The sequence below is a fragment of the Lontra canadensis genome, unplaced genomic scaffold, assembly GCF_010015895.1.
Source record: "Lontra canadensis isolate GAN:19392208 unplaced genomic scaffold, GSC_riverotter_1.0 scaffold131, whole genome shotgun sequence".
Classification (NCBI taxonomy): Eukaryota; Metazoa; Chordata; class Mammalia; order Carnivora; family Mustelidae; genus Lontra; species Lontra canadensis.
The window spans coordinates 3,331,354-3,352,226 of record NW_022631125.1 but is presented as its reverse complement, the minus strand read 5'-3'; the positions used below and the strand labels follow the sequence as shown (position 1 = coordinate 3,352,226).

At 40.8% G+C, this 20,873-nt stretch overlaps 2 protein-coding genes across 3 annotated transcripts in view; one reads left to right on the top strand and one right to left on the bottom strand.

The window, feature by feature from the left end:
* Window positions 1–20,873, top strand: part of EFHC2 (EF-hand domain containing 2) — a 184,442-nt gene that overhangs the window by 51,697 nt on the left and 111,872 nt on the right. Inside the window, exon 3 of one of the 2 annotated variants that reach the window (XM_032842472.1) lies at window positions 16,742–16,801. The exons of the other annotated variant lie outside the window; for it this stretch is intronic. Within the exon in view, the coding sequence (XP_032698363.1) occupies window positions 16,742–16,801 (60 nt within the window). The remainder of the gene's footprint in view (window positions 1–16,741; window positions 16,802–20,873) is intronic. 2 annotated transcript variants of the gene reach the window in all.
* LOC116857972 (putative deoxyribonuclease TATDN2) lies at window positions 7,396–9,473 on the bottom strand. The gene has a single exon (XM_032842477.1). The coding sequence runs from the start codon at window positions 9,471–9,473 to the stop codon at window positions 7,545–7,547; it is 1,929 nt and encodes a 642-aa protein (XP_032698368.1). The 3' UTR covers window positions 7,396–7,544.

Here is a 20,873-nt window from a genome sequence, read left to right as displayed (position 1 = left end):
GCTTTTTTGCTTTATAGCCAATGCATTATAATTATTTGGAGATAACCATACCCTGCTTTGGAGTTATTTGCATATAATCTCATCTCCCTTATTTGACTGTACAATTCTGAGAGCTGGAGAGACTGTCTTGAGAGATTTACCCTCCACACACAGGTTTGAATTTGGCAGGTGCTCTGTAACTCACTTGGTCTGTAATACCTTGCTTTTGATAAAGGAGCCTTTCCTGTATTGAGTATCCATTTTGTGGTCTCAGCTGTTGATGCACTTGTAGGAAGTAAATCACAAACTTTGAAACCCATAGGGCAATCCAGTGTACTGGGGAGTCCAGTTTATTGTGTTATTACTAGAATTACAGAATGGATTATTTTGATTGGAAGAGAACACATAAGTCATCCTTCCTAAGCATCTTTTTTCTGAATCTTTCAGGTAGAATCCCACCTTGAAAGCATGTATCTCAATATGGTGGCATGAGGGGGCACGTTTACCTCAGTTCTCATATTATTCCCTCTGGGAGAAAAAAAAAATTCACACACACACACACACACACACACACACACACATATATTTGGTAAATGTCAAATATATGTATTTTTTACCAAATATATTTTCCCTTTATCTTTTATATTGTAGGTGCTGTTTTTCTTTTGTATATTTTATACTGAATATTTCAATATTCAGTTTTCTTTATTCAGTTTATGAAACTCCATGATTCACAACATGATTTCTTTTGGATGAGGTGTGATCCCTTCTAGTTCTAATTATTTTCCCAGGATGTCTGATTTAAAGCAGTGGATCTGAACCTTTTCTCTTAGTAATATCAAGTGTTTTTTAATTGCCTTGCTCAATAGATTCCATAAGGATGTGAAAAGACTATTTTAGATGTGGTTTTGACAGTATTTTTAAGCTTCCAGCTTTGCATCCTACACTGATTTATATATTATTCAGTATTTTTATACATTCATTTTCTCTCCAAAGCTCTGTTATATATACATAAATTTCTTGGTCCTTTAAATAGTGTTGCACTGTCCTGTGGTTAGCAAGTGTTGATTTTCTAATTTTTTGCTGAAAGGTTAACCGGCAAACAAAGGAGTTTCAGTGGTTTGCACCAGTTATATGGTTAATTAGTGATAAAGCCACAAGAAGAATGTTGTGATATTCTAGCCACATCTTTTTTCCCTTTTATGCATCATAAAATCGGGTCTTAAGAAGCAGCAGACAAGTAAAAATAAATTTGATGGATGCTTACACTGTCCATATAGGTGTGTTTCATCTTAAACCCTAGATTTAGTCATGAAAAATTTGAGCACAGATCATAAGTAGATTTATGATGATAATATTTTTGTAATAAAAAATTCTTTAGAAGTCATCTCTCTCTATTTTGTATTTTGTGTCATTCAACTTACCTTTACTGACCCTCTCCTGTGTTCAGCAAGCTAAATGAGATTCAGAATTGTATAAGTTGAATTTTCTTAAAATAAGATATGCCTATTTAAACATAGTATCCATAGGAACATAAATTTATCAAAAAAAAGTGAGAGGAAAAAATTGAGAATTTGGAGTGAGATTCTAACTTGAGCCTTGATATTTCGATGAACCTCTTCACCTTCGCAGTCCCAATTAAAATGACTGCAACATATTAAAATATGGAGAAACCCTATTAGTGTTGGAGGTTGGGGCTGGTAGGTCCATCTTTCTGCTGAAATCTTGGAGGAATTTCCACTAGGTGTAGTGCAGATGGGTTCGTATTGAGGAAATGTACTAAAGCCAACAACCTGGCAGTTTCACTTCGTTTAAAAAAAAAAAAAGTGTGAACAATGGAGGGGGGCGGTTAGGACCACCTGTAGGGGCTTGCACTTGGCTCACTTACACAGGAATAGTTGCATTAGGGTATGGCTCTGTCGCCACAGGCAGTTTACAGGAAGGACTGGCTCTGTTCTGGAGTAGATAGAGGTCAGGTCAATTTAGAAAATGTTTATATGGAAAATGGGAAAGTTTTTCCCCTAGGGAACTACTCACGGCCGCCACCTCCCTCCCTACTTCTCTTAACCTGCTGTATGTGAATTTCTATCAACCAGCCTCCCAGTGGAAGGAGGAATCAAAAAACCTCAGAATGGCTGGTGAAGGAAGGGAGAGGGGAATCCTACCCACCCTGTTTTGGGGGAAAACAGTCTGGATAGATGGCTCTTTGTTCAAGAATGAAAAAAGAAAGCCAACATAGGGTTTCCGAAAAGCCCGCGATGTAAATATAGGAGAGTAGAGTATTTAAGAGGCAGAGGAAGAAAAATATTTTCTATAGGAAAAATGAATGCTTTTGATAACAATTTGCTCTGTGCTTTCTGTTGAGTGCACGGAAGTAACAGAATGAAGGAAGCAGTGAAAGCAATCTCTGGGGGGTGAAAGCTGGAGGAAGAAAATAGAGCGAGAGAATAAATTTAAAATATTGCTGAGTAAGACTCTAGGCAGAAAGGCAAAGGGAGCTCGCTTAAGAAGGAAGAAGTGTGAGGGAACTCAAAGATGCATTATATTGGTAAAGAAAAAAGTGAAAGTTGGAGAAAATGAGATGAATGATGGTAAAGGCAAACCTGAGAAATTCTCCCCCAATGTGGAGCAAGGTCAGCTCTAAGAGCACAAGATGCATAATGAAAGGCTAGACAAAGAGCAGAGTTCTCATATACAGACAGTTGTTCTGAAAGAATTAGAAGCTAGATTAAAAGCAGCCAAAGCAGTTAAGCATATTATACGAAAATAATAAAAACAGATCCCACCTTCTTGACTTTAAAAAGACACAGACCTGAAGACTGAGTCCTTACCATGTACCAGAGACCGTAACAGAAGAGAGAAAAATAATTTGATACAGTTTGGCAATTTTTCTGTTAATTTCAGGGATAAAGCAAAGAAATTACCAAACATCCTGATCAGAAAAAGTAGTTTAACCCCCAAAGCAGAAGTTAGCATTAGAATTCTCTGCAACATTAAATGCCAGAAGACAATGAAGCAATGTCTCTAACTTTTACAGGAAAATGTTTGTGACCCAGAAATACTAGACTCGGCCGAGGTGTTATTCATTAGTGAAAGCAGTGGAAAGATATTCTCAGATATGTGATTTCTCATAAATACGCCATCCGCATACTTTTCCTGAGGAAGTTGCTCAAAGATGCACTCCAGCAAATTAAAGCAAATTAAACAGTTCAACCATGGTGAACTCATGAAATAAAAGGATTAGTGATGAGCAATAGAAACCTTATGATTATAAAATAAAAACTTCAAAACATGGCAATATTTTAAAATGTTTATTGAAAGATAAAATTATAATGAACAATGATGAAATGATCCCCAAATACAATACAGGGAGATAAAAGAAGAAAAACCTATTACTTTTCTCTACTTAGATAAGTTGCAGTAGATACTAATCTTTGGAATTAATACTTCAACTAAAAATTCTTAAAAAATAATGAATACAGGGAAAATCTCCCTCAGTCAAAAGAAAAAAAAAGCTTATCTTTATATTGTCTTTCCCTAGGACCTGCACATGTTCTTTCTTTAGCTTTGCTTAAAAAACATACATGCTTTATGTTTCTAGCTACATTAAAAAAGAAACAAAGAAAGAAAAATATACCAGAACAGAAACATTGTATCTTGATCCCACTGTGGGGGGATGTTGTAGTATGTAAATCTTCAGTAAGAATGGGCATGAAACCATATGCGTTTTTTTAAAAGTACTTATAATTTGACATAGCTATATAATCACAGTTACCTTAAGGGGAAGACATTAACAAAACAGTGGGCTCCAGGTAGCAGAAAAACCTGTACTTTCTGTTCCTCTCTGTTCATATATTGGTAATACTTTATATATGAATCTTTACAGTGGAAAAGTAAACTTCATGAAAATAAAAAAATCCTAAGGAAAAAAAAGAAAAAATCCTATAGATAGAACAGAGTTACAATTAGAGGCAGATTTATGGTATTAGATGCCTTGTTCTTTCCCCCGAAATTAAAAATAAACTAAGCATTTAATGTAAGGCATTAGGGAAAAAAACAACACAATAAAACAGATCATCCAGCAACTGAAGCGGGGAGGGGGGGGGTTGCGGGGGGAGTCAGGATTTTATAAAACCATAAACGGAATAGATTTGAATAAAAAGTCTAAGAGTTGAATCTTTAGAACAGACAACAGAATTAGTAAACTAGCTCATTTGCTCAGGATAGCAAACCAAGATATACAAAATAATGTATTTAAATCACAAATTCAGAGGAAATAAAATGTCTAGCTTATGCTAACTATGAAGTGAAAATTCTAGTAAACATTAGCAAAACTGATTCAAAGACCACAATACTGGAATTGACAATAACTACAGAAATATCAAGAACACTGCCACGGAGCCACTCCGGTTGTTAAAGTGACTGTCTCTAAGTATTATGGCCTATTTTTTATCCTACTTTGTGCTCTTGAGTTGTCACAAAAATCCTATAATAAGCAGGGACTAATTTTGCATCTGAATAAAGACTAACTAAAACAACAAAATCTTTCCCTAAGTAGGGAGTTCGTTCTTGTGGAGCTTTTTTAAAGGTAGAAAAGAGCTGCCTTTCTAAAATTTAAGAGCAGCAAAATACTGACATGCAGTCAAAGGAGTGCCAGGGTTCAGGGAGCCTGGTAATGGGCCCAAAAGGCCTTGTGACTCTGGGCTGACCAATGGCCTGGAGACCACTAACGGCAAATTGAATTTCTAGATCACCGGTCGCCTTCATGGCTCTCTGAAGCCTCTAGAATGTGAGAGCAGACCCACCAATTTTGAAGTGCCATGCAAACATACGAATTCTAATCATTCTTTGAGGTTCAATGGAATCTCTATCACTAGAAAGCCATTTACAGAGTGCCCCAAATTTTGCACATCTCAATCACAAGGTTTTGATAGTTTGTTTTTACTAGTAACATGAATAGACAAAGTGCTCTTTACTACATTCATGAAATAAGTAAAGGAAGATCTGGATTTCTGATTTGGGCCACTCTGGATATACTACACTCAGAAAAAAAAAACTACATTGCTCACTCTCATTCCCAATGAAATAAAGCTGAATTATGGCAAGGCTCTCTCCTGTATGTTAGAAACACAGCCGAATATAATCTATGCAGGTAAGAAGATTGTCTTTTCTCCATTTCTTTTTGGAGAGGAAAATTGGAATGTGTACTTAGATATGCTGTTGTTCACTCGGACCCATTGTTAAAATGCCCGTTTGGTAACATCACTTTGATAGGATCAGATTAAATGATGTTTTGTTCTCTGTGGATCTTATACAGCGAGAGAGGTAAATGAAAGAGGATGTGAGAAATAGAGGCACATCCACAATGTGACAAGGGTACCACAACAGCAGATGTATGACCTGAAGTCACGTTTTTTCCAAGCTGGTGTTCCCAAAGAATTTAGCTTGTTCAATTGTACCTCGACTTAATCCAACGAATTAACTTTGAGGAAGTTGAGGATTTGTGGCTCACATTAGCTTATCAAAGGGCATGTGAGTTTCCTCCCCCCTCCACCAGAATCTAAATTTTGTAGAACTCAGTGTTTCCCCATTACGTGTGTCCACAGAAGCTTCTTTCCGGCAATCCTTTATGAAAAGGTCAGGGCTCCTGTGGGTCGAAGGACACACTTTGCTCAAAGTCTATTTACAGTGTACATTAAATGGGGAAAAGAGAAAAACCTTCTTCAAACACCGGCTTCGTTTTTGAAGGTTTCCTGGCATGAAAATATAATCAACTTGCACCTTTCTCATTGCATCAACTTCTTTGGGTCCTACTAAAACAAAGTAAAGCACTTACAGCTTTCTTACACTGATACTTCCTCCTTCTCCAAATGGATTCCCAGCAAAGGGGAAAAATCTATGACCTACTTAGTGTTACTTTGAGGAAAGCTGAACTGTCAAGTTCCTGGTACGGCTTCACCTTGATATTTTTTCTCTTTAATGGAGGATCTCTAAACAGCAGAGTATGGCTGCCTTTTAATCCTTGCCTTTTAAGTTAGAGAGGGGTGCTAGAAATAAGATGGTTTCTTTCTCTCTTCTCTCCCTAATATCTGACCCCCCTGCTTAAATATTGTCATTAACTCACAGGGGTCAGTGAAGTCTGCTGTTCACTCATAGGTTAACTCAAGAAATCTTTGCTGGGTGCCCGCACTGTTCCAGGCACTATTCTAACATTGGGTATATGTACAAGGTGTATGGGGGTGTGAACAGGACTGACAAGCTTATAAACCTAGTGGGGAAGATAACCAACAAACACACAGGTAAATATACAATTTGCAGACAGTGCTGAGTGCTAGGATTAAATCAAAAAAGGAAGCCGAGCAGTTTTTTTCTCCCCAGGTGAGGGGAGCACTATGTACATGGTAGTCTGGGAAGGCTTCTCTGTGGAGGAGACTTCTGAGCTAAGAACCAGATGGCGAGGAGCCGGCAGATTTTTCTGGATCTGGATAAATGGGCCAGAAACAGGAATCTAGAGAAGTCTGGAGTATGCTGGGCCTATTTTCATCAAGAGGCTCCTGGATTTAGGTGTGCGCTTTGGCTTGCAGAGTTAGATTTTGGAACTCAAATATGTGGGTTCCTTTTAATCTCACAGGAAGGACTGCTGTTTGCCCAGTGGGCCCCTGAAGCTCTTCTCCGTTTCTGTCCTTCGGGAGAACAGCATTTCTCAGTGGTATACAGTTGGGCCTTGTTAAGAGTCAGAGCAATCTGAATAACAGTTGCTATTAATATACTGGTTATGTGAGAGGTGTGCAATTATACAAGCGTCGGGAGTTCAGCTCAGATATGAAACTCATCTCAGTGCTGCTCTAAGATTCGACTGATCTGGCTCCCGTCGCTCTAAGCTCCTCCATGGAGAGCTCCCCCACCCCACCACACCCCCGGCCCATTCCGACTATTAACAGACTAATTTTTATCTAAATCGATTTCCTTTGCGATGAAATGCTAGTGTTGGTTTATCTTTAGAAATAAGAAATTGCAAGTTGCACAGCCACTGAATTATGAACTTAAGAACAAACCATATGGGTTCTAGAATTCCTATAATAACAAATACATTTTGGGAATCAACAGAGCAAATTACCTAGCTCACTCTTAAAATTCATCCTTCTTTGCTGTTTGTTTGTTTCTTGAAAGGCAAGTAGGAAGGAGGGTGACTTTATGCACCAACTGCTCAAAAACCCAGGCAGCAGAGAACAGGGGTTTGGATTAGTCAACTCGCTGACCCTATGGAACCCTTTCTTTTTTGCTGCCTACCCCAGCACAGTTTGGCTGGGAGGAAAAAGCCTTGATAACATTGAGAGCAATTCCCCCTCCCTCCTTCCACTCTTTTGCACCCCACCCTACCAGCCAGAAGCAGAAGTCTCATGAAAAGGTTTTGAGGCAAGCATCCTATTATGGTCTCTTTCTGTCCCAGTGGACTCACCGAACACGTCCTTGACCTTGGGACACAGGCAGAGTTCAAACCAAGTCTGTGCTGTTGGGCTGCTCATCCCCCTTTCCTGGAAGACTCCTGACGATACCCTCTTTGCTTAAAGATTGTAAAGGTAACTAGTGTTCTTGCGCAAGATGGCCAAGGTGTAGGAGAGAGGCTGACCTTTGACTCTGGCAATCTCTCGAACCGTATGCAGGGCCAGGCCCGGGTGGGCATACTGGCAGACGCTTTTGGGAACCCCACGAGGCAGGAAGTAGGGCGCGTCGGTTTCCACGACGATTCTGTCCAGTGGGATCATTTTCAGAGCCTCGCGGGTCTCCCAGGCGGAAGAGTAGGTCAGGACGGCTGTGAACCCCACAGACATGTTGGGAAAATACTTCAAGAGGGGCTCGATGAGCGGGTAGGTGCCCGTGAAGCAATGCCTATGGATCTTGTAGTCAGGGGGCACTCTTCTTTTCATGATGCCCAGCAGATCTTCGTCAGCTTCTCGGCAGTGGATCACCAGGGGCTTCTTCAGAGACACGGCCAGCTGCAGCTGTCTCTCAAACACCCTGTGCTGTTGTGGAACCGGGGTGGTGCACTTGTAAGAGTAATCTAATCCCATCTCTCCAAACGCTATGGCCTTGGGGTGCCGTAAGGCGTACAGAAGCTTTCTTTCTTGAGTGTCATTGTAGTAACGTGCAAAATGGGGGTGACAGCCGAAGGCCCCCCAAACCAGATCATCTTTCAGCAGCTCCTCCCAGAGGCCATCCCTTAGTGTGCGAGGATCACAGAAATCAGAGATGCAGCCCTGAAATTCCTTAGGAAAGGTATAGTTGTATATTTCTATGAACTTGCTGAAGGTCCCTTTGAAAGACAGCTTGGAGTAGAGGATATCCAAGTGGCAATGGGTGTCAATGAAACCATGACCTAGGCCTCGATTCCAGTGGCATCTGGGCCAAAAATTAGATGCATATTCTCCAAAAGGATATGACGGGGTCTCCTCTTGGACAGTTTGCTCCTGGGCTTCTAAACTTCTGGAGAAACGAGAGGCATGAAAGTTCGGGGACGGACCTTCCTCTAATGCCTTCCAGTCTCTGGACCAGTTTTGGAAGTGCATTTCTGAGCCGGAGGGATAATCACTGAAAAAGCTGCGGCTGTTCCTCCCGGCCTGGGGTGTGGTGTCGCTGCTGCTGCCCACAGAGGGAGAGTAAGAAGGCTGGTGAATGCTGCTCCAGCAGCTGGTATAGGCCTGCCGCAGACCCCTGTGCAAATGAGGTTGGTCCGGACCACCACCCGTGGTGAAGGATGGAGGCTTTGAAACTCTTGAGAAACCCAAGGAGACTGGCCTCTCCTGAGGGAATCTGGCTGCAGCTAGCTCTTCTACACCAGGAGGGTGACTAAGTGAAAAGGGGCGCTCAGCGATGGCCTCCCTTTCTTGATGCTTTTGGATCTCTGAACAACAGTCACGTCTGTCTAGAAATTTTGGGACCGGACAGCCTTTTTTAAAGTTGAGCACCATTCTGTCAACTGGCAACTTCTTACAGGGTTTCTCCTGCGGATCGATAATCACTCTCCTGTTACCAAAACTGTTGACCTCTATCGCTATCATTTCCTTCTCCACTCTAACCTCGGGGACTGGCAGCTGCTTTTTTGGAGGAGCAGGGAAGGTGACGACCCTGGCAGGTCTTTGTCCAGGGCTGAGACGCTCTCTTATGCTGGGTTTTGCACCAACAGCTTCCTCTGCTTCTGGAATCAGTTTTCCCAGGATGCCCTGGATACCCTTCCCATAGATGAATGGAGCGCTTTGGTCATGCAGTGTAGCACTCTTTCTCCTGACGTTGTTTGGGTCCTTGGACTTACTGTGACCCTCAGCCTGGGCTGCAATTTCAGAGTTTGTGGAGTTACGGGAACTCTGTCTGGAACTTCTCCTACAGCGGTAGGCATCCTCGAGAGAAGCCATTTCCTCTAGGGAGGGGCTGAGCTCAGGAGAGTTGGAGCAGAGGGGAGTCCGCCAATGGGAGGAGCCCCAAGTACTCCCCCGCATCAGGCGTTTTCAGAGGCTCCACCCACACCTGGTCCTGAGGAATGGGGGGGTTGGGGGGGTGGCGGGAGGAATTTCCCCTGGCAGGCTGCACCCCTGAAAAACCTCAGCTTGAAAGCTGTAAGTCCTCTTTCTGTGCTCTCAGGCGGTGGGGGACACTGGCCTCTCCTGAAGGAAATAGAGTTAGGAGGTGGCTGGTTGGACGGGACACATCAGTGGGCTCCCAGAGGCATCCGCATTAACCGGGGGCCCTGAGTGTTGCCCTTGCTACTTAACTTCGCGCCGCTCCGGCCATTTAGAGACCTCGTCGCCATTCTTTCAGCTGCCCATGATGGTTCTCAGTGTTCCAGAGGTGGCAAAGCCCTGCAACAGAGTGCGTGACCTCAAAGCGCTTTGAAAAAATCGCGAAGATCCAAGATTTGGGGAAAGCTTGGTCTGGCGTCCAAGCCACAACTTGCTTCTGAGATTTCTAAGCACTCTTTCTCACAGAGCTACTTCCGGGGGGCATCAAAGCACTTCCGGGACTACAGAGCACTTCCGTTTGGTTTGGAAAACAAGGCCCTTCCAATGTTAAAGCCCTTGAAAAGACTGCAGGGTGCTTTGGGGACCACACACAGGGCGCCTGGAGCCTAGGCTAGGACCCAACACAACCCTGGAGCAAAAGGAGAGCCTTATACCCCTCTCCCCTGACTAGTCTTGGCCGATGGACATACTCAGCTCCCCCCTCCTCTCACACACACACACACACACACACACACGGGACTGTGCTCCTGCCCCCGCCTCCCTCCAGTAAGTTGGCCCCTGCCCCCGCCAGCACCCCCTTGCCTCTTCCACCTTGGCTCCGTGGTCCAGAAGCCCACTCCCATCTGTGGCCCAGCCAGGCCTCCCTAGGAACTGTCACCATCATTTGCTGTTTGTTCCCCCCCCCCCATTCTTTTAGAAAACATGGTTTTTAAAACATAGTTTAAATATACATGCTTTTAAGAAACATAGTTATAATTATAGCATATTACCATTTTCAGTTCTGTGGTTTTTTCTCTCAACATTTCTGCGTATCCTAAGTATTTTTCTTACTGCTCTGTAGTTTTCGAAAACATCATACTAGTGCCTTCATAATATTCCACAGAGTACATAGATGTGCCATAATTCACCAAACCCTTCCCTTTCTGTTAACTTTTTAGGCTCCCTCACTTGAGTTTTTTCTATTTAAAAAAAAGGAAAAAAACACTGCAAAGAACATCTCTGCACATATGTTTCTCCATATTTTGGTTTGTTTCTTTGGGCTACATGCCCAGAAATGGAGTTCCTGAGAAGTATAGGAATTTAAAAATGGTTCCTCATAGCAGTACATTGCCTAGAAGAATTGTAGTAGTTTAAAATCCCATCCATGATGAATAATCCCACCAGGCCCATTTTATAGGAGAAACAAAACTACTGCCTCATTTTAATTTGCTCTCATCTGATAATATCTTAGAGCAAACATTTCTCCTTTCTTTATTGACCCTCTGGTGAATTTTAAGTACTTTTTTCATCTTTTTTAAGGGTCTTTTCAAAGTTAACTAAATATATTTTTATAAAATAAATAGTCAAGTTCAGGTTTTTTTGTTAGTGTATTTATTTTTTACTTACATTTTCTTCTATTGAGGTTATAACTTGTTTTTCTCCTCAAATCTTAATTTTTTTCTTTCATAATTTTGTTTTTCCTCCTAAACCTAGAATGGTCATCCTCCCTTTCAAGGCTTTAACACTCACACACACACACACACACACACACACACATACACACACGTTTGGAGGGTGGTTACATGGGTGGATCTGTTATATTTAAGCTGGTAATCCCATCTGGTATGTATTTGGGATTATAATTTATTTTAGGTTGGGATATACTTGATGCTATTCCAAGTTAGCACTTTTTTCACTTATTGATATGTGGTTCCTTTTTCATGTGTTAAATTCCTATATGTGGAGAGCCTGGGTGGCTCAGTCGCTTAAGCATCTGCCTTCCGCTCAGGTCATAATCCCAGGGTCTTGGGATTGAGTCCTGCATCGGGCTCCCCACTCAGTGGGTAGTCTGCTTCCTCCTCTCCCTTTCCCCCTGCTATTCCTTGGCTTGTGCTCTCTCACGTTCTCTCTCTCAAATAAATGAATAAAATCTTTAAAAAAAAATTCTGTATGTAATAGGGTCTATTTCCAGACCATTTCTTTTTCACATACTATTATGATTCTTGTTACTGTGGTGTTGTACTATTTTAGTAATTGAAGCATTAAATTGTAGTTAGGTATAAAATCTGGGAGACTTAGGTCCCCTCCATTACCCTGACTTTGTATTATTTTAATAGGCAGACTTGTTTATTTTATCAGGTGGACCTAGAATTATTTTTTTCAAATGCCTCCAAAACACCAATGAACTTCAAATATGTTATTTTAGTCTGCTTATCCAGAATATATTCCACTATTTGTCAAGTTCATCTCTATTTTTTTTTTTTTTAAGTTCATCTCTATTTTTGAGTGTTTGTAGGGTTTTATATGGGTCACAGAGTCTTCATTACAACTATTTTTAAGTGTTCTGTAGTTTTTATTCTATTGTGAACATACTCTTCCCTCTCACCATATTTTCAGCTGGTTAGTGCTAGTACATGAGAATATTTTTTTATTACTTTTTTTTTTTTAATTTAAGTAGACTCCATGCCCAGCATTGAGCGCAAGGTGGGGCTTAAACTCACCACCCTGAGATCAAGACCCTAGCTGAGATCAAGAGTCAGACACTTAACCAACAGTGCCCCTAAGAATATTTTTGATTCATTTGTGGTCATGCTGAAATCTTTTATTTATTCTTAGTTACCCAGCCTTTGCTTAATGCCATTATTTTATCAACCTATAGTACTTTGGTCTCTTTCTTGCTAATATTTTTATTTCATGCCTTCTGACATTGTCCAGAACTCCTCAAAATGATATTAAATAATGTCATCAGTAGGGGCATTTTTGTTCCATCCCTGATTGTAGCAGGTGCACAGTTTACCTGACTATAATGGCAGATAGTTAGGCCATTGTTTCAGAGCAGATGCTTTTCAGTCTTGTTAAGGAATCACTCTTGTATTTTAAAATGTATGGGGAAGGAAAATGCTGCTGCCCTTTGTGCAGGTGGCTTATAACTGTTACAGGGCTATTGAATTCTGTTTGCCTGTATCTTAAATCCTAAGTAAGTGAAATAGTCTGGAGCAAGCTTGCACACTTATATCCCCTGGGGAGCTATAAAAATCAGTATTCTTGGACCTGCCCTGAAAGATTCTGATTTCATTGTGTGTGGGTATGTGTATATGGGTGTGGATACCACCCAAGCAGCGGGAGTTTTATCTGTAGGTGATTCTCATGGGTAGCTGAGGTGAGGACTCCTCTTCCATAGTTGACTTTTTTAATGGTCTGTCTGTCAGGCATTGGAATTCACTTCGTGGCTTTCCATCTGTTCAGGTATCCAGGGGAGTTGTGTAATGGGGTAATTTTCTTTTCCTTGAAAGTTTGAAAGAATCCATTTGTAAATCATCCTGGCTGGAGCTTTTTGTTGGGACAATTCTTTGGTAATTTTTTTTCCACTTCTTACTTGGTTATGGTTCATTCATTGCGTTTTGATAATTCACAGTTTTTACAAAAATCACTAATTGGGGTTTTATTTTTATTTTAAAGATTTTATTCATTTGACAGACAGAGATCACAAGTAGGCAGAGAGGCAGGCAGAGAGGGGGGGTGGGGTAGGGGGGCGTGGGGGGGGTGGAGCAGGCTCCTCGCTGAGCAGAGAGCCCGATGCAGGGCTCTATCCCAGGACTCTGGGATCGAGACCTGAGCCAAAGGCAGCCGCTTAACCGACTAAGCCACCCAGGCGCCCCTCAAAGTTATTTTCATAAAAGCTTGCATGATATATTAAGGTGATTTATATCTTATAATTTATTAAATTTTTATGTTATGCCATCTCTTCTTTCTGACTTTATACTTTCTTGATTATCTTTGCTAGAATTTTATCTATTTTATTTATTAAAGAAGCTCTTGGATCTATGTATTGTAGTTGCTTTTTTTTTCCTTTCAAGTTCTTCTATTTATGCTTTTATCCTGTTGTTTTTTACTTGTGTTCCTTATGACAAATTTTTACACTTCCAAAAAGTTTTGCTCAGTTCATTGCTCACGGAATCAAAACTCTTGACTGCATTTCAGAATGACCTGGGTTGCTCTTTAAAAAAATGCCCCTCTGACCTGATGTGATGCGGGCCAGGGAAGAAGGGTCATTTTTGGTGGAAAAAAGGTATTTTTATTAAAGCAGGGGGACAGGACTTATGCGCAGGAAAAGCTGCACTGGGGTTGTGGGGAGCAATCTATGATCTACTTGTAAGTTGGGCGTGTGTGTGCAGAGATAAAGGATGTTTCTGGAAGGATTTTCATATGTTAGAGAAGACTTAGAAGATCCTGGAGGTCTGGTTATTGTCAGGCTAAGGTTGCTTTTTGCCTGTAGCAAAACATTAGTGATTTTTTTGTTTTTTTGTCTTAAACTTTTTTATTATGTTCAGTGCAGAGAAAGACAATTATTGTATGGTGTCACTCATACGCAGAACATAAGCAAAGCATTAGTGTTAAGACAGTTGTGAGTTCCTGAAGGAGTGTCACACTCTGCCTGTCTCAAGTATTTTTCAATAGGCTGCAAGTCGTGAGATTTAATTTTATCTACATTTCTTTTGCCTTTGTTCTCCTCATCATTACCTGCCCCCAAGATTCTGATTTAATTCATTTAAGCTTGGGTCTGGTTGTTGTCACCATTATCTTCTTCTGCTGCTTCCTTTTTTTTCTTTTTTCTAAGTTTCCGATTCAATTTACTTAGGCTTGGGTCTGGTTCCTTTGTTCTTTCTCTCTCTGTCTCTCTTTCTTTTTCTTTTTTTCTTATTTCATAATGCAGAGCCAAGGCTGAGAATAGCTGAGTTAGAACATTGAACTGAGTAAGCTCTCTTTAAGTTCTTTTATGTAATCATCTAAACCCAGTAATTCACCCAAGATGATGGATTTACCTAAGTTTTATAGGTTTGTACATCTTTACATTTTATTAGGTTCTATACTTAGCATTTGTATTTGTATTTTATTTTATTTATTTATTTGTCAGAGAGAGGGAGAGTACAAGGAGGCAGAGTGGCAGGCAGAGGAGGCAGAGAGAGAAGCAGGCTCCCCACTGAGTAGGGGAGTCCATCCCAGGACCCTGGGATCATGACCTGCGCCCAAGGCAGCTGCCTAATGGACTGAGTCACCCAGGTGTCCCTTAGTATTTGTATTTTAAAATTTACCTTTAGCACAATAATCATGAGTGAGAATTTCTGTTTATAGTTCCATAATACATTTCTACTTGTATTTGTGATTTGTGACTAGAACTTACATAATTTCTCTATGTCCAATTTATTAGAATTTTTTGTAAATTAGCTTGTATACGGGGAGGAAAAATCATTTTCCCTTTACCTGTCTGGGTGCTTGAGCTAAGATGCCCCTGTAATACAACACAGAATAACAAGAAAAAAACAAAAAGTAGTTTAGTAACCTGTATACTTCCTGTGTACATGAGAGAGACGCAGGAAAACGGAGTAACTCCCACAAATGGCCCAAGCCAGCGCCTTAAATACCATCTCCAGCTAAAGATGGGGATGAGGGTATTGGGGGTAGAGAGCCAGTTGTTTTGGGAGTGGGGGGCTGGGAGGCTGAGGAAATGGGGGGGTTATCAGGCAAAGCACAGTAAACAGGGGTAGGGTTATTTTGCAGACTTAAGTCCCTGCCTTCTCCTCCGATAAGTTTCTAGAGGTGTTTGCTGCACCTCTTTTTCTGGGTACAGAGGAGGAGACACCCTTACAAATGGAGATTCCCCTTATACATGTAAATGTCTCTTACTGATGGGTCACTTTCACTTGGATATCAGAGCAGGTCTGCTGCCTTTTTTTTTTTTAACTATTTATTTGAGAGCTGTTTCTTAAAATGAATCAGTTTAAGGTAAGTCTTAGGCCAAAGAAGCATTTTTTGGGGGGTGTCATATTCTGTTTCTCTTAATGCATGATAAATTTCTAAAAATATCTCATTGCCATGTATAAGGGAGCCATCCTTTATATGCAGTACCAGATCTCTTACAGTTTATATTCTTAATTCTAAGACTCTATAATCATAAAAGAAAATCACTGGCTTAATCACAACAAGAACAAACACCGCCACATGAAATGTATAGAATTTGTATTGTCTACCAACCTTTAACAGCTATGCATTTATCGGTACTATTATATACCTTCTTCTTTAGGACCCCATGATTTGTCTGAGCGTTTTTCATCAAACAGAACCCAAGCATCATTTTCAACTTAGACTAGTGATGCTGGTCTCTTTATAGACTGTTGAGCCTTATTGAACATTACTGGTGTTTCATCTCTTTCCTGACAGTTTCTCTCGAAATTCAGCTGTAATTTTTTGACACTTCGATGTTGAGTTTCTGAGTAATACAGACTTTATGACTCATGCATTGGTCACACCAACCTCACCACCTTTAAAAATTCTCTGATTTATTTAGAACGATTCGGCTCTGGCTTTTGCCTCGGGATTGCCTTGCGTAGCCTGTGACGGACAATCTTCTACACGCAATTATTTTGTGTGGCAGGGCTGCATCAGACAATAATCATTCTGAAAACAATTTAAGTGGAAATTAGGAATCCAAATCGATGTTAAAATCCAGCTATTTGGGATATGCAATGCAAATTGAGCAGCTCAATTGACACAAAATAGGATTAACTCTTTCCCCGCCAGGCAAAATTTACACTTTACATCAAGTTAGAACCAGAGGCTCAGCAGCTGGAACACACTCCTGGATGCTCTGAGCTCCTTCTGCCTTTTGTTGTAAGAAAATCCTGATTTCCAAAATCTTAACATTTCCAATGTTTCCTTTATAATGAAGAAATGCCATGTATCTATTATTTAAAACTAATTGATTTCAGATTTTATATCCTCTAGGCTAGCATCAGATATTCAAATTGCCTTGGGGGCTCAGGCAGGTAACCTTGTATAATAACAGTAGGGCTTGCAGAAGCCTGTGGGGAACTGACGATCACATGCTCTGCCAACTGATATTTACATTCCGTTTCCAAGAAAATTACAGCCAATTACATCCTGTAGGACCTTATTTATCTAATCTCTGCTTGACATCATAAATTATGATGAAACCCTGTATCATAATTATGTTTCTATAAATTGTTATTTCTAGCAGGTTTTTATTTTAGGTCCTCTTCTCCGAAGACTCTGGTATTGCACGTTCCTCTGTGATGAGGTGTTTTATCTGGGTGAGATCACTTTTAACCTATTTGGTGTCTCTTCCTTGGTATTCTATTTCGCTATATTTTACAGTTCCCTCTCTTCCTTTTCTGTCTTTTAGTCTCTTCTGCTCCTGACCTGCTCTCTGCCTTTTGTAGGGGAGGAAAAGTCCTATTCCCTCCACATTCTAGGTTCTTAGCCAAGACACCCCTGTAATAAAGAGATTAGCAGGAGAAAAAAACAAACAAAAGCTTAAGAAAGTGTACACCTGGAGGAGGCCCAAGAAAACTGAGTAGCTCCTCAAAATGGCCCAAGCCCCCACTTTAATACCATGAAAACAAAAGGCGCTTAGGGTGGGGAGTCAGTTACAGGAGGTTACCAGAAAAGGCGCAGTAAATAAGGATAAAGTTGTTATGTAGCTTTTAAAAAGACTTACTTATTTGAGAGAGGGAGCTAGCGAGCACAAGTTGGGGGGTGGGGGGAGGGCAGAGGGAGAGAATTTCTCAAGCAGATTCCCCACTGAGTGCAGAGCCCTAGCTGGGGCTTGGTCTCACCATCTGTGAAATCATGACCTGAGCGGAAATCAGGAGTCAGATGCTCAGCCAGCTGAGCCACCAGGTGCCCCGGTTATGCAGATTTAAGTTGTTGTCTTCTCCTTTGATAGGCGTTCCTAGAGATTTAGGGTCTTTTCTTCTGGGTACAGAGAGGGAGACAACCTTACAGATGGAGATTTCCTGCATAAATGTAAATGTCCCTTACAGAAGCTTTGTTTTCAGAGCGGCTCCTGTGTTGCAGTTTTTGTTTTTTTAAAATAATGAGTCTAAAATAATTGTCATGCCAAAGAGGTATATTTTGGTGTGACAAATTCTGCTGTCCTTCAGTTTTCATGCTGGGGTCTGGTGGCCCTGTGTTCTCGGGGGACCAGAACATGAAATAACAGTCCGTCCCTCTTCCATAGAAGCTCAGCCTAAAATAATGTCTTTTATTCTCTCTTCCTTTTTATTTAGCATCCTTCATTCTCTTTTTGTTATTTGACTGTTAAATATTTAATGATTATGTAAATGACAGTGTTGTCAACTAATCTATGCCAGTTTGCTCATTCACAAATTTATACCAGTGGTATTCAATATATAAAGGTAGGTGAAAGTGATGAATATTCCCTCCATGCTTTCCTATCCAACTACAAAGCAAAAAAAAAAAAAAAAAAAAAAAAAGTTTCAGATGGAATCTAAGGGGCAGAATCCAGGTTCTTTGTCTGGTCTAATGATTAGATTGCCATAAAACAGATCAACAAGAGAAAAAAAAATTGATTATATACCTATGCGAGCCCCACAGAGATGTGGAGACTCAGGCAGTCAGGTAACTGAGGCTTGTCTACCATCCAGAACTAAGGAAGAGGGTGTAGGGGGTCCGAGACTTCAAAGAGGAGGAAGACAATTGACAAGATGAGAAGAGCAAATGTTTGGTAAGCAAATGTTTGCCATGCCATGCAGTTAAGTCTTTCTGAGAGAAAAAGTTTTCTCTGGTAACAGCTTGTTTGCTGGTACAGGGTCCCTAACTAAATTCTTGGAAGCAGTTAAGGGGGAGGTAAAAAGTTCATCTGGAGTCGGCTGGGCCCCAGTTGTCTTCAGGTTGAAATAACCCACAGACCAAAGTGGCACATTCTGGGATGGCCTGTTTTGCTCCCTTTCACTCCCTTTACCAAAAGCTCAGAGAAGCTCCAGCTCTTTTGCCCTTTTAGGTCTTCCAGTATTTTTTTTCTCCTTTACTTTTTAAAAATTGAGATACAGAATTTGCCATTTTAATATGTCCAGCACAATTCAGTGTCCGACATCTTTTTCTTTTAAAGATTTATTTATTTATTGGAGAGAGAGAGAGCGCGAGAGGGAATGCGAGTGAGGGGAGAAGCAAGGGGAGGGGGGAGAGAATCCTCAAGTAGACTCCCTGCTGAGCGAGGATCCCTACACAGGGTTCCATCTCAGGATCCCAAGATCATGACGTTAGCCAAAATCGAGAGTCGGACGCTCAACCATCTGAGCCACCCAGGCACCCCAACATCTTTGTTATTAATTGAGGCAAAATTGACATAACATAAAATCAATCATTAGCAATTTTAAAGTGTGCAATTTAGTGCCATCTAGTATATTCACAGTGTTGTGTAACCATCACTTCTAACCAGTTCCAAGACATTTTCATCACCCCCGAAGGAAACCCTATATCCATCCAACAGCATCTTACCGGAAATGCTCACTCAACACAAATAGGACAACATTTTTGAAGTGGGTTTAGCTAACCTTCTAACTGGAGGCAGGCCAGATGAATTTTCCAAGAAAACAACTAAACATAGGACCATTTTGGAATGAAGCCAAAGGTGCCATTTTGAAAGGGAAGAGATCTCTGGGTTCACTAGATTCTTAGAACCTGTTGTAGTAAAGACGGTGCCTCCTTTTTAACTGATCTGTTCATTTTGAATATAGTCATTTAACTAAGTATAACTCATTTCTCACACCCTATGTGGTAATTAACAACATTTCCTGTGTTGATCAAATATAAACTACTGAGGCATTTTGTCAGCCACTTCTGAAGTGTGGGCTTCTGATAGAAATTTTCTACTTCTGGAGCATATATTTCTAATTAGGGTAACTTAGCACCCTGAGAGGGTAGATGATACCAAGCAGACTGACTCATATATGTGACATTGTCCATGTTGAATTACTGTAGTATTACATCATATACACCATTAAATTTTGCAACTCTAATTACAAAAATTGATTAAAAAAATGAGTGTAGGGGCGCCCGGGTGGCTCAGTGGGTTAAAGCCTCTGCTTTCGGCTCAGGTTGTGATCCCAGGGTCCTGGGATCGAGCCCCACATCGGGCTCTCTGCTCAGCGGGGAGCCTGCTTCCTCCTCTCTCTCTGCCTGCTTCTCTGCCTACTTGTGATCTCTGTCTGTCAAATAAATAAAAAAAATCTTTAAAAAAAATGAGTGTAGAGGGAATATTAAAATGGAGCTCTGAAGGAACATGTGTCCCAAAGCAAGCTTGAAAGCATGATCGGGTTGCTATGTTGAGAGTGATTCCAATGGTTAAAAATAGGTATTATTCATACAACATGGCACCTAAGCCTAAGAAATCTATCTCACCTGGTCTTCAACATGGAAGAAAAATGGGCTGTGTTATACTTACTGAGAGGCCCAGTTTTCCAAAATGGTTAAAGAATTTTCAAGGGTGTTTTTGATGATCTCTGATTTTTACTCTACTTCATTTTTACTCTACTTCATTTTATTTTTTTAAAGATTTAATTATTTGGGAGAGAAAAAATGAGAGATGGAGGGCATGAGCAGGAAGAGGGGGAGAGGGAGAAGGAGAGAAATAGACTCCCCAATGAACGCAGAGCCCGACATGGGGCTCAACATGGGGCTTCGTCTCACGACCCTGGAATTATAACCTGAGCTCAAATCAAGAGTCAGCCACTCAGCTAACTGAGTAACCCTGATTTTTACTGTAATTACTTTAGAAACCACCTCTGCCTCCTGAGTCCCTCTCCAACACTCCCCCCTCACCCCAGCACATACACAGTGTAAGATGAGACTCACCAGCATTAAGCTAGGCTCTTTGAATTTCCTGAAGAAGTTTAAGGTGGGCTCTCCAGAACACTGAAAGAATTTCAGATCTGCCTATTGAGAGAATATTCAGAAAGAATATTATCTTGTCTGTATAGTAGTAACCCCCAATCCATGAGGTATATGTTCCAAAACCCCCAGTGGATGCCTGAAACCACAAGTAATACTGAACCCTATATACATTGTTTTTTTTCTTATGCATACATACCTATGATGAAGATAATTGGTAAAATAAGCACGGTAAGAGATTAATAACAATAAGTAAAAAAAAAAACATTATAACAATGTACTGTAATAAGTTATGTGAACGTGGTCTCTCCCTCAAAATATCTTATTGTACTCACCCTTCTTCTTGTGATGACATAAGATGATGAAACACCTACATGATGAGATGAAGTGAGGTGGATGGTGTAAGCATTGTGATGTAGTGGTAGGCTCCTATTTTTTTTTTAAGGATTTTTAAAATTTATTTGAGGGGGA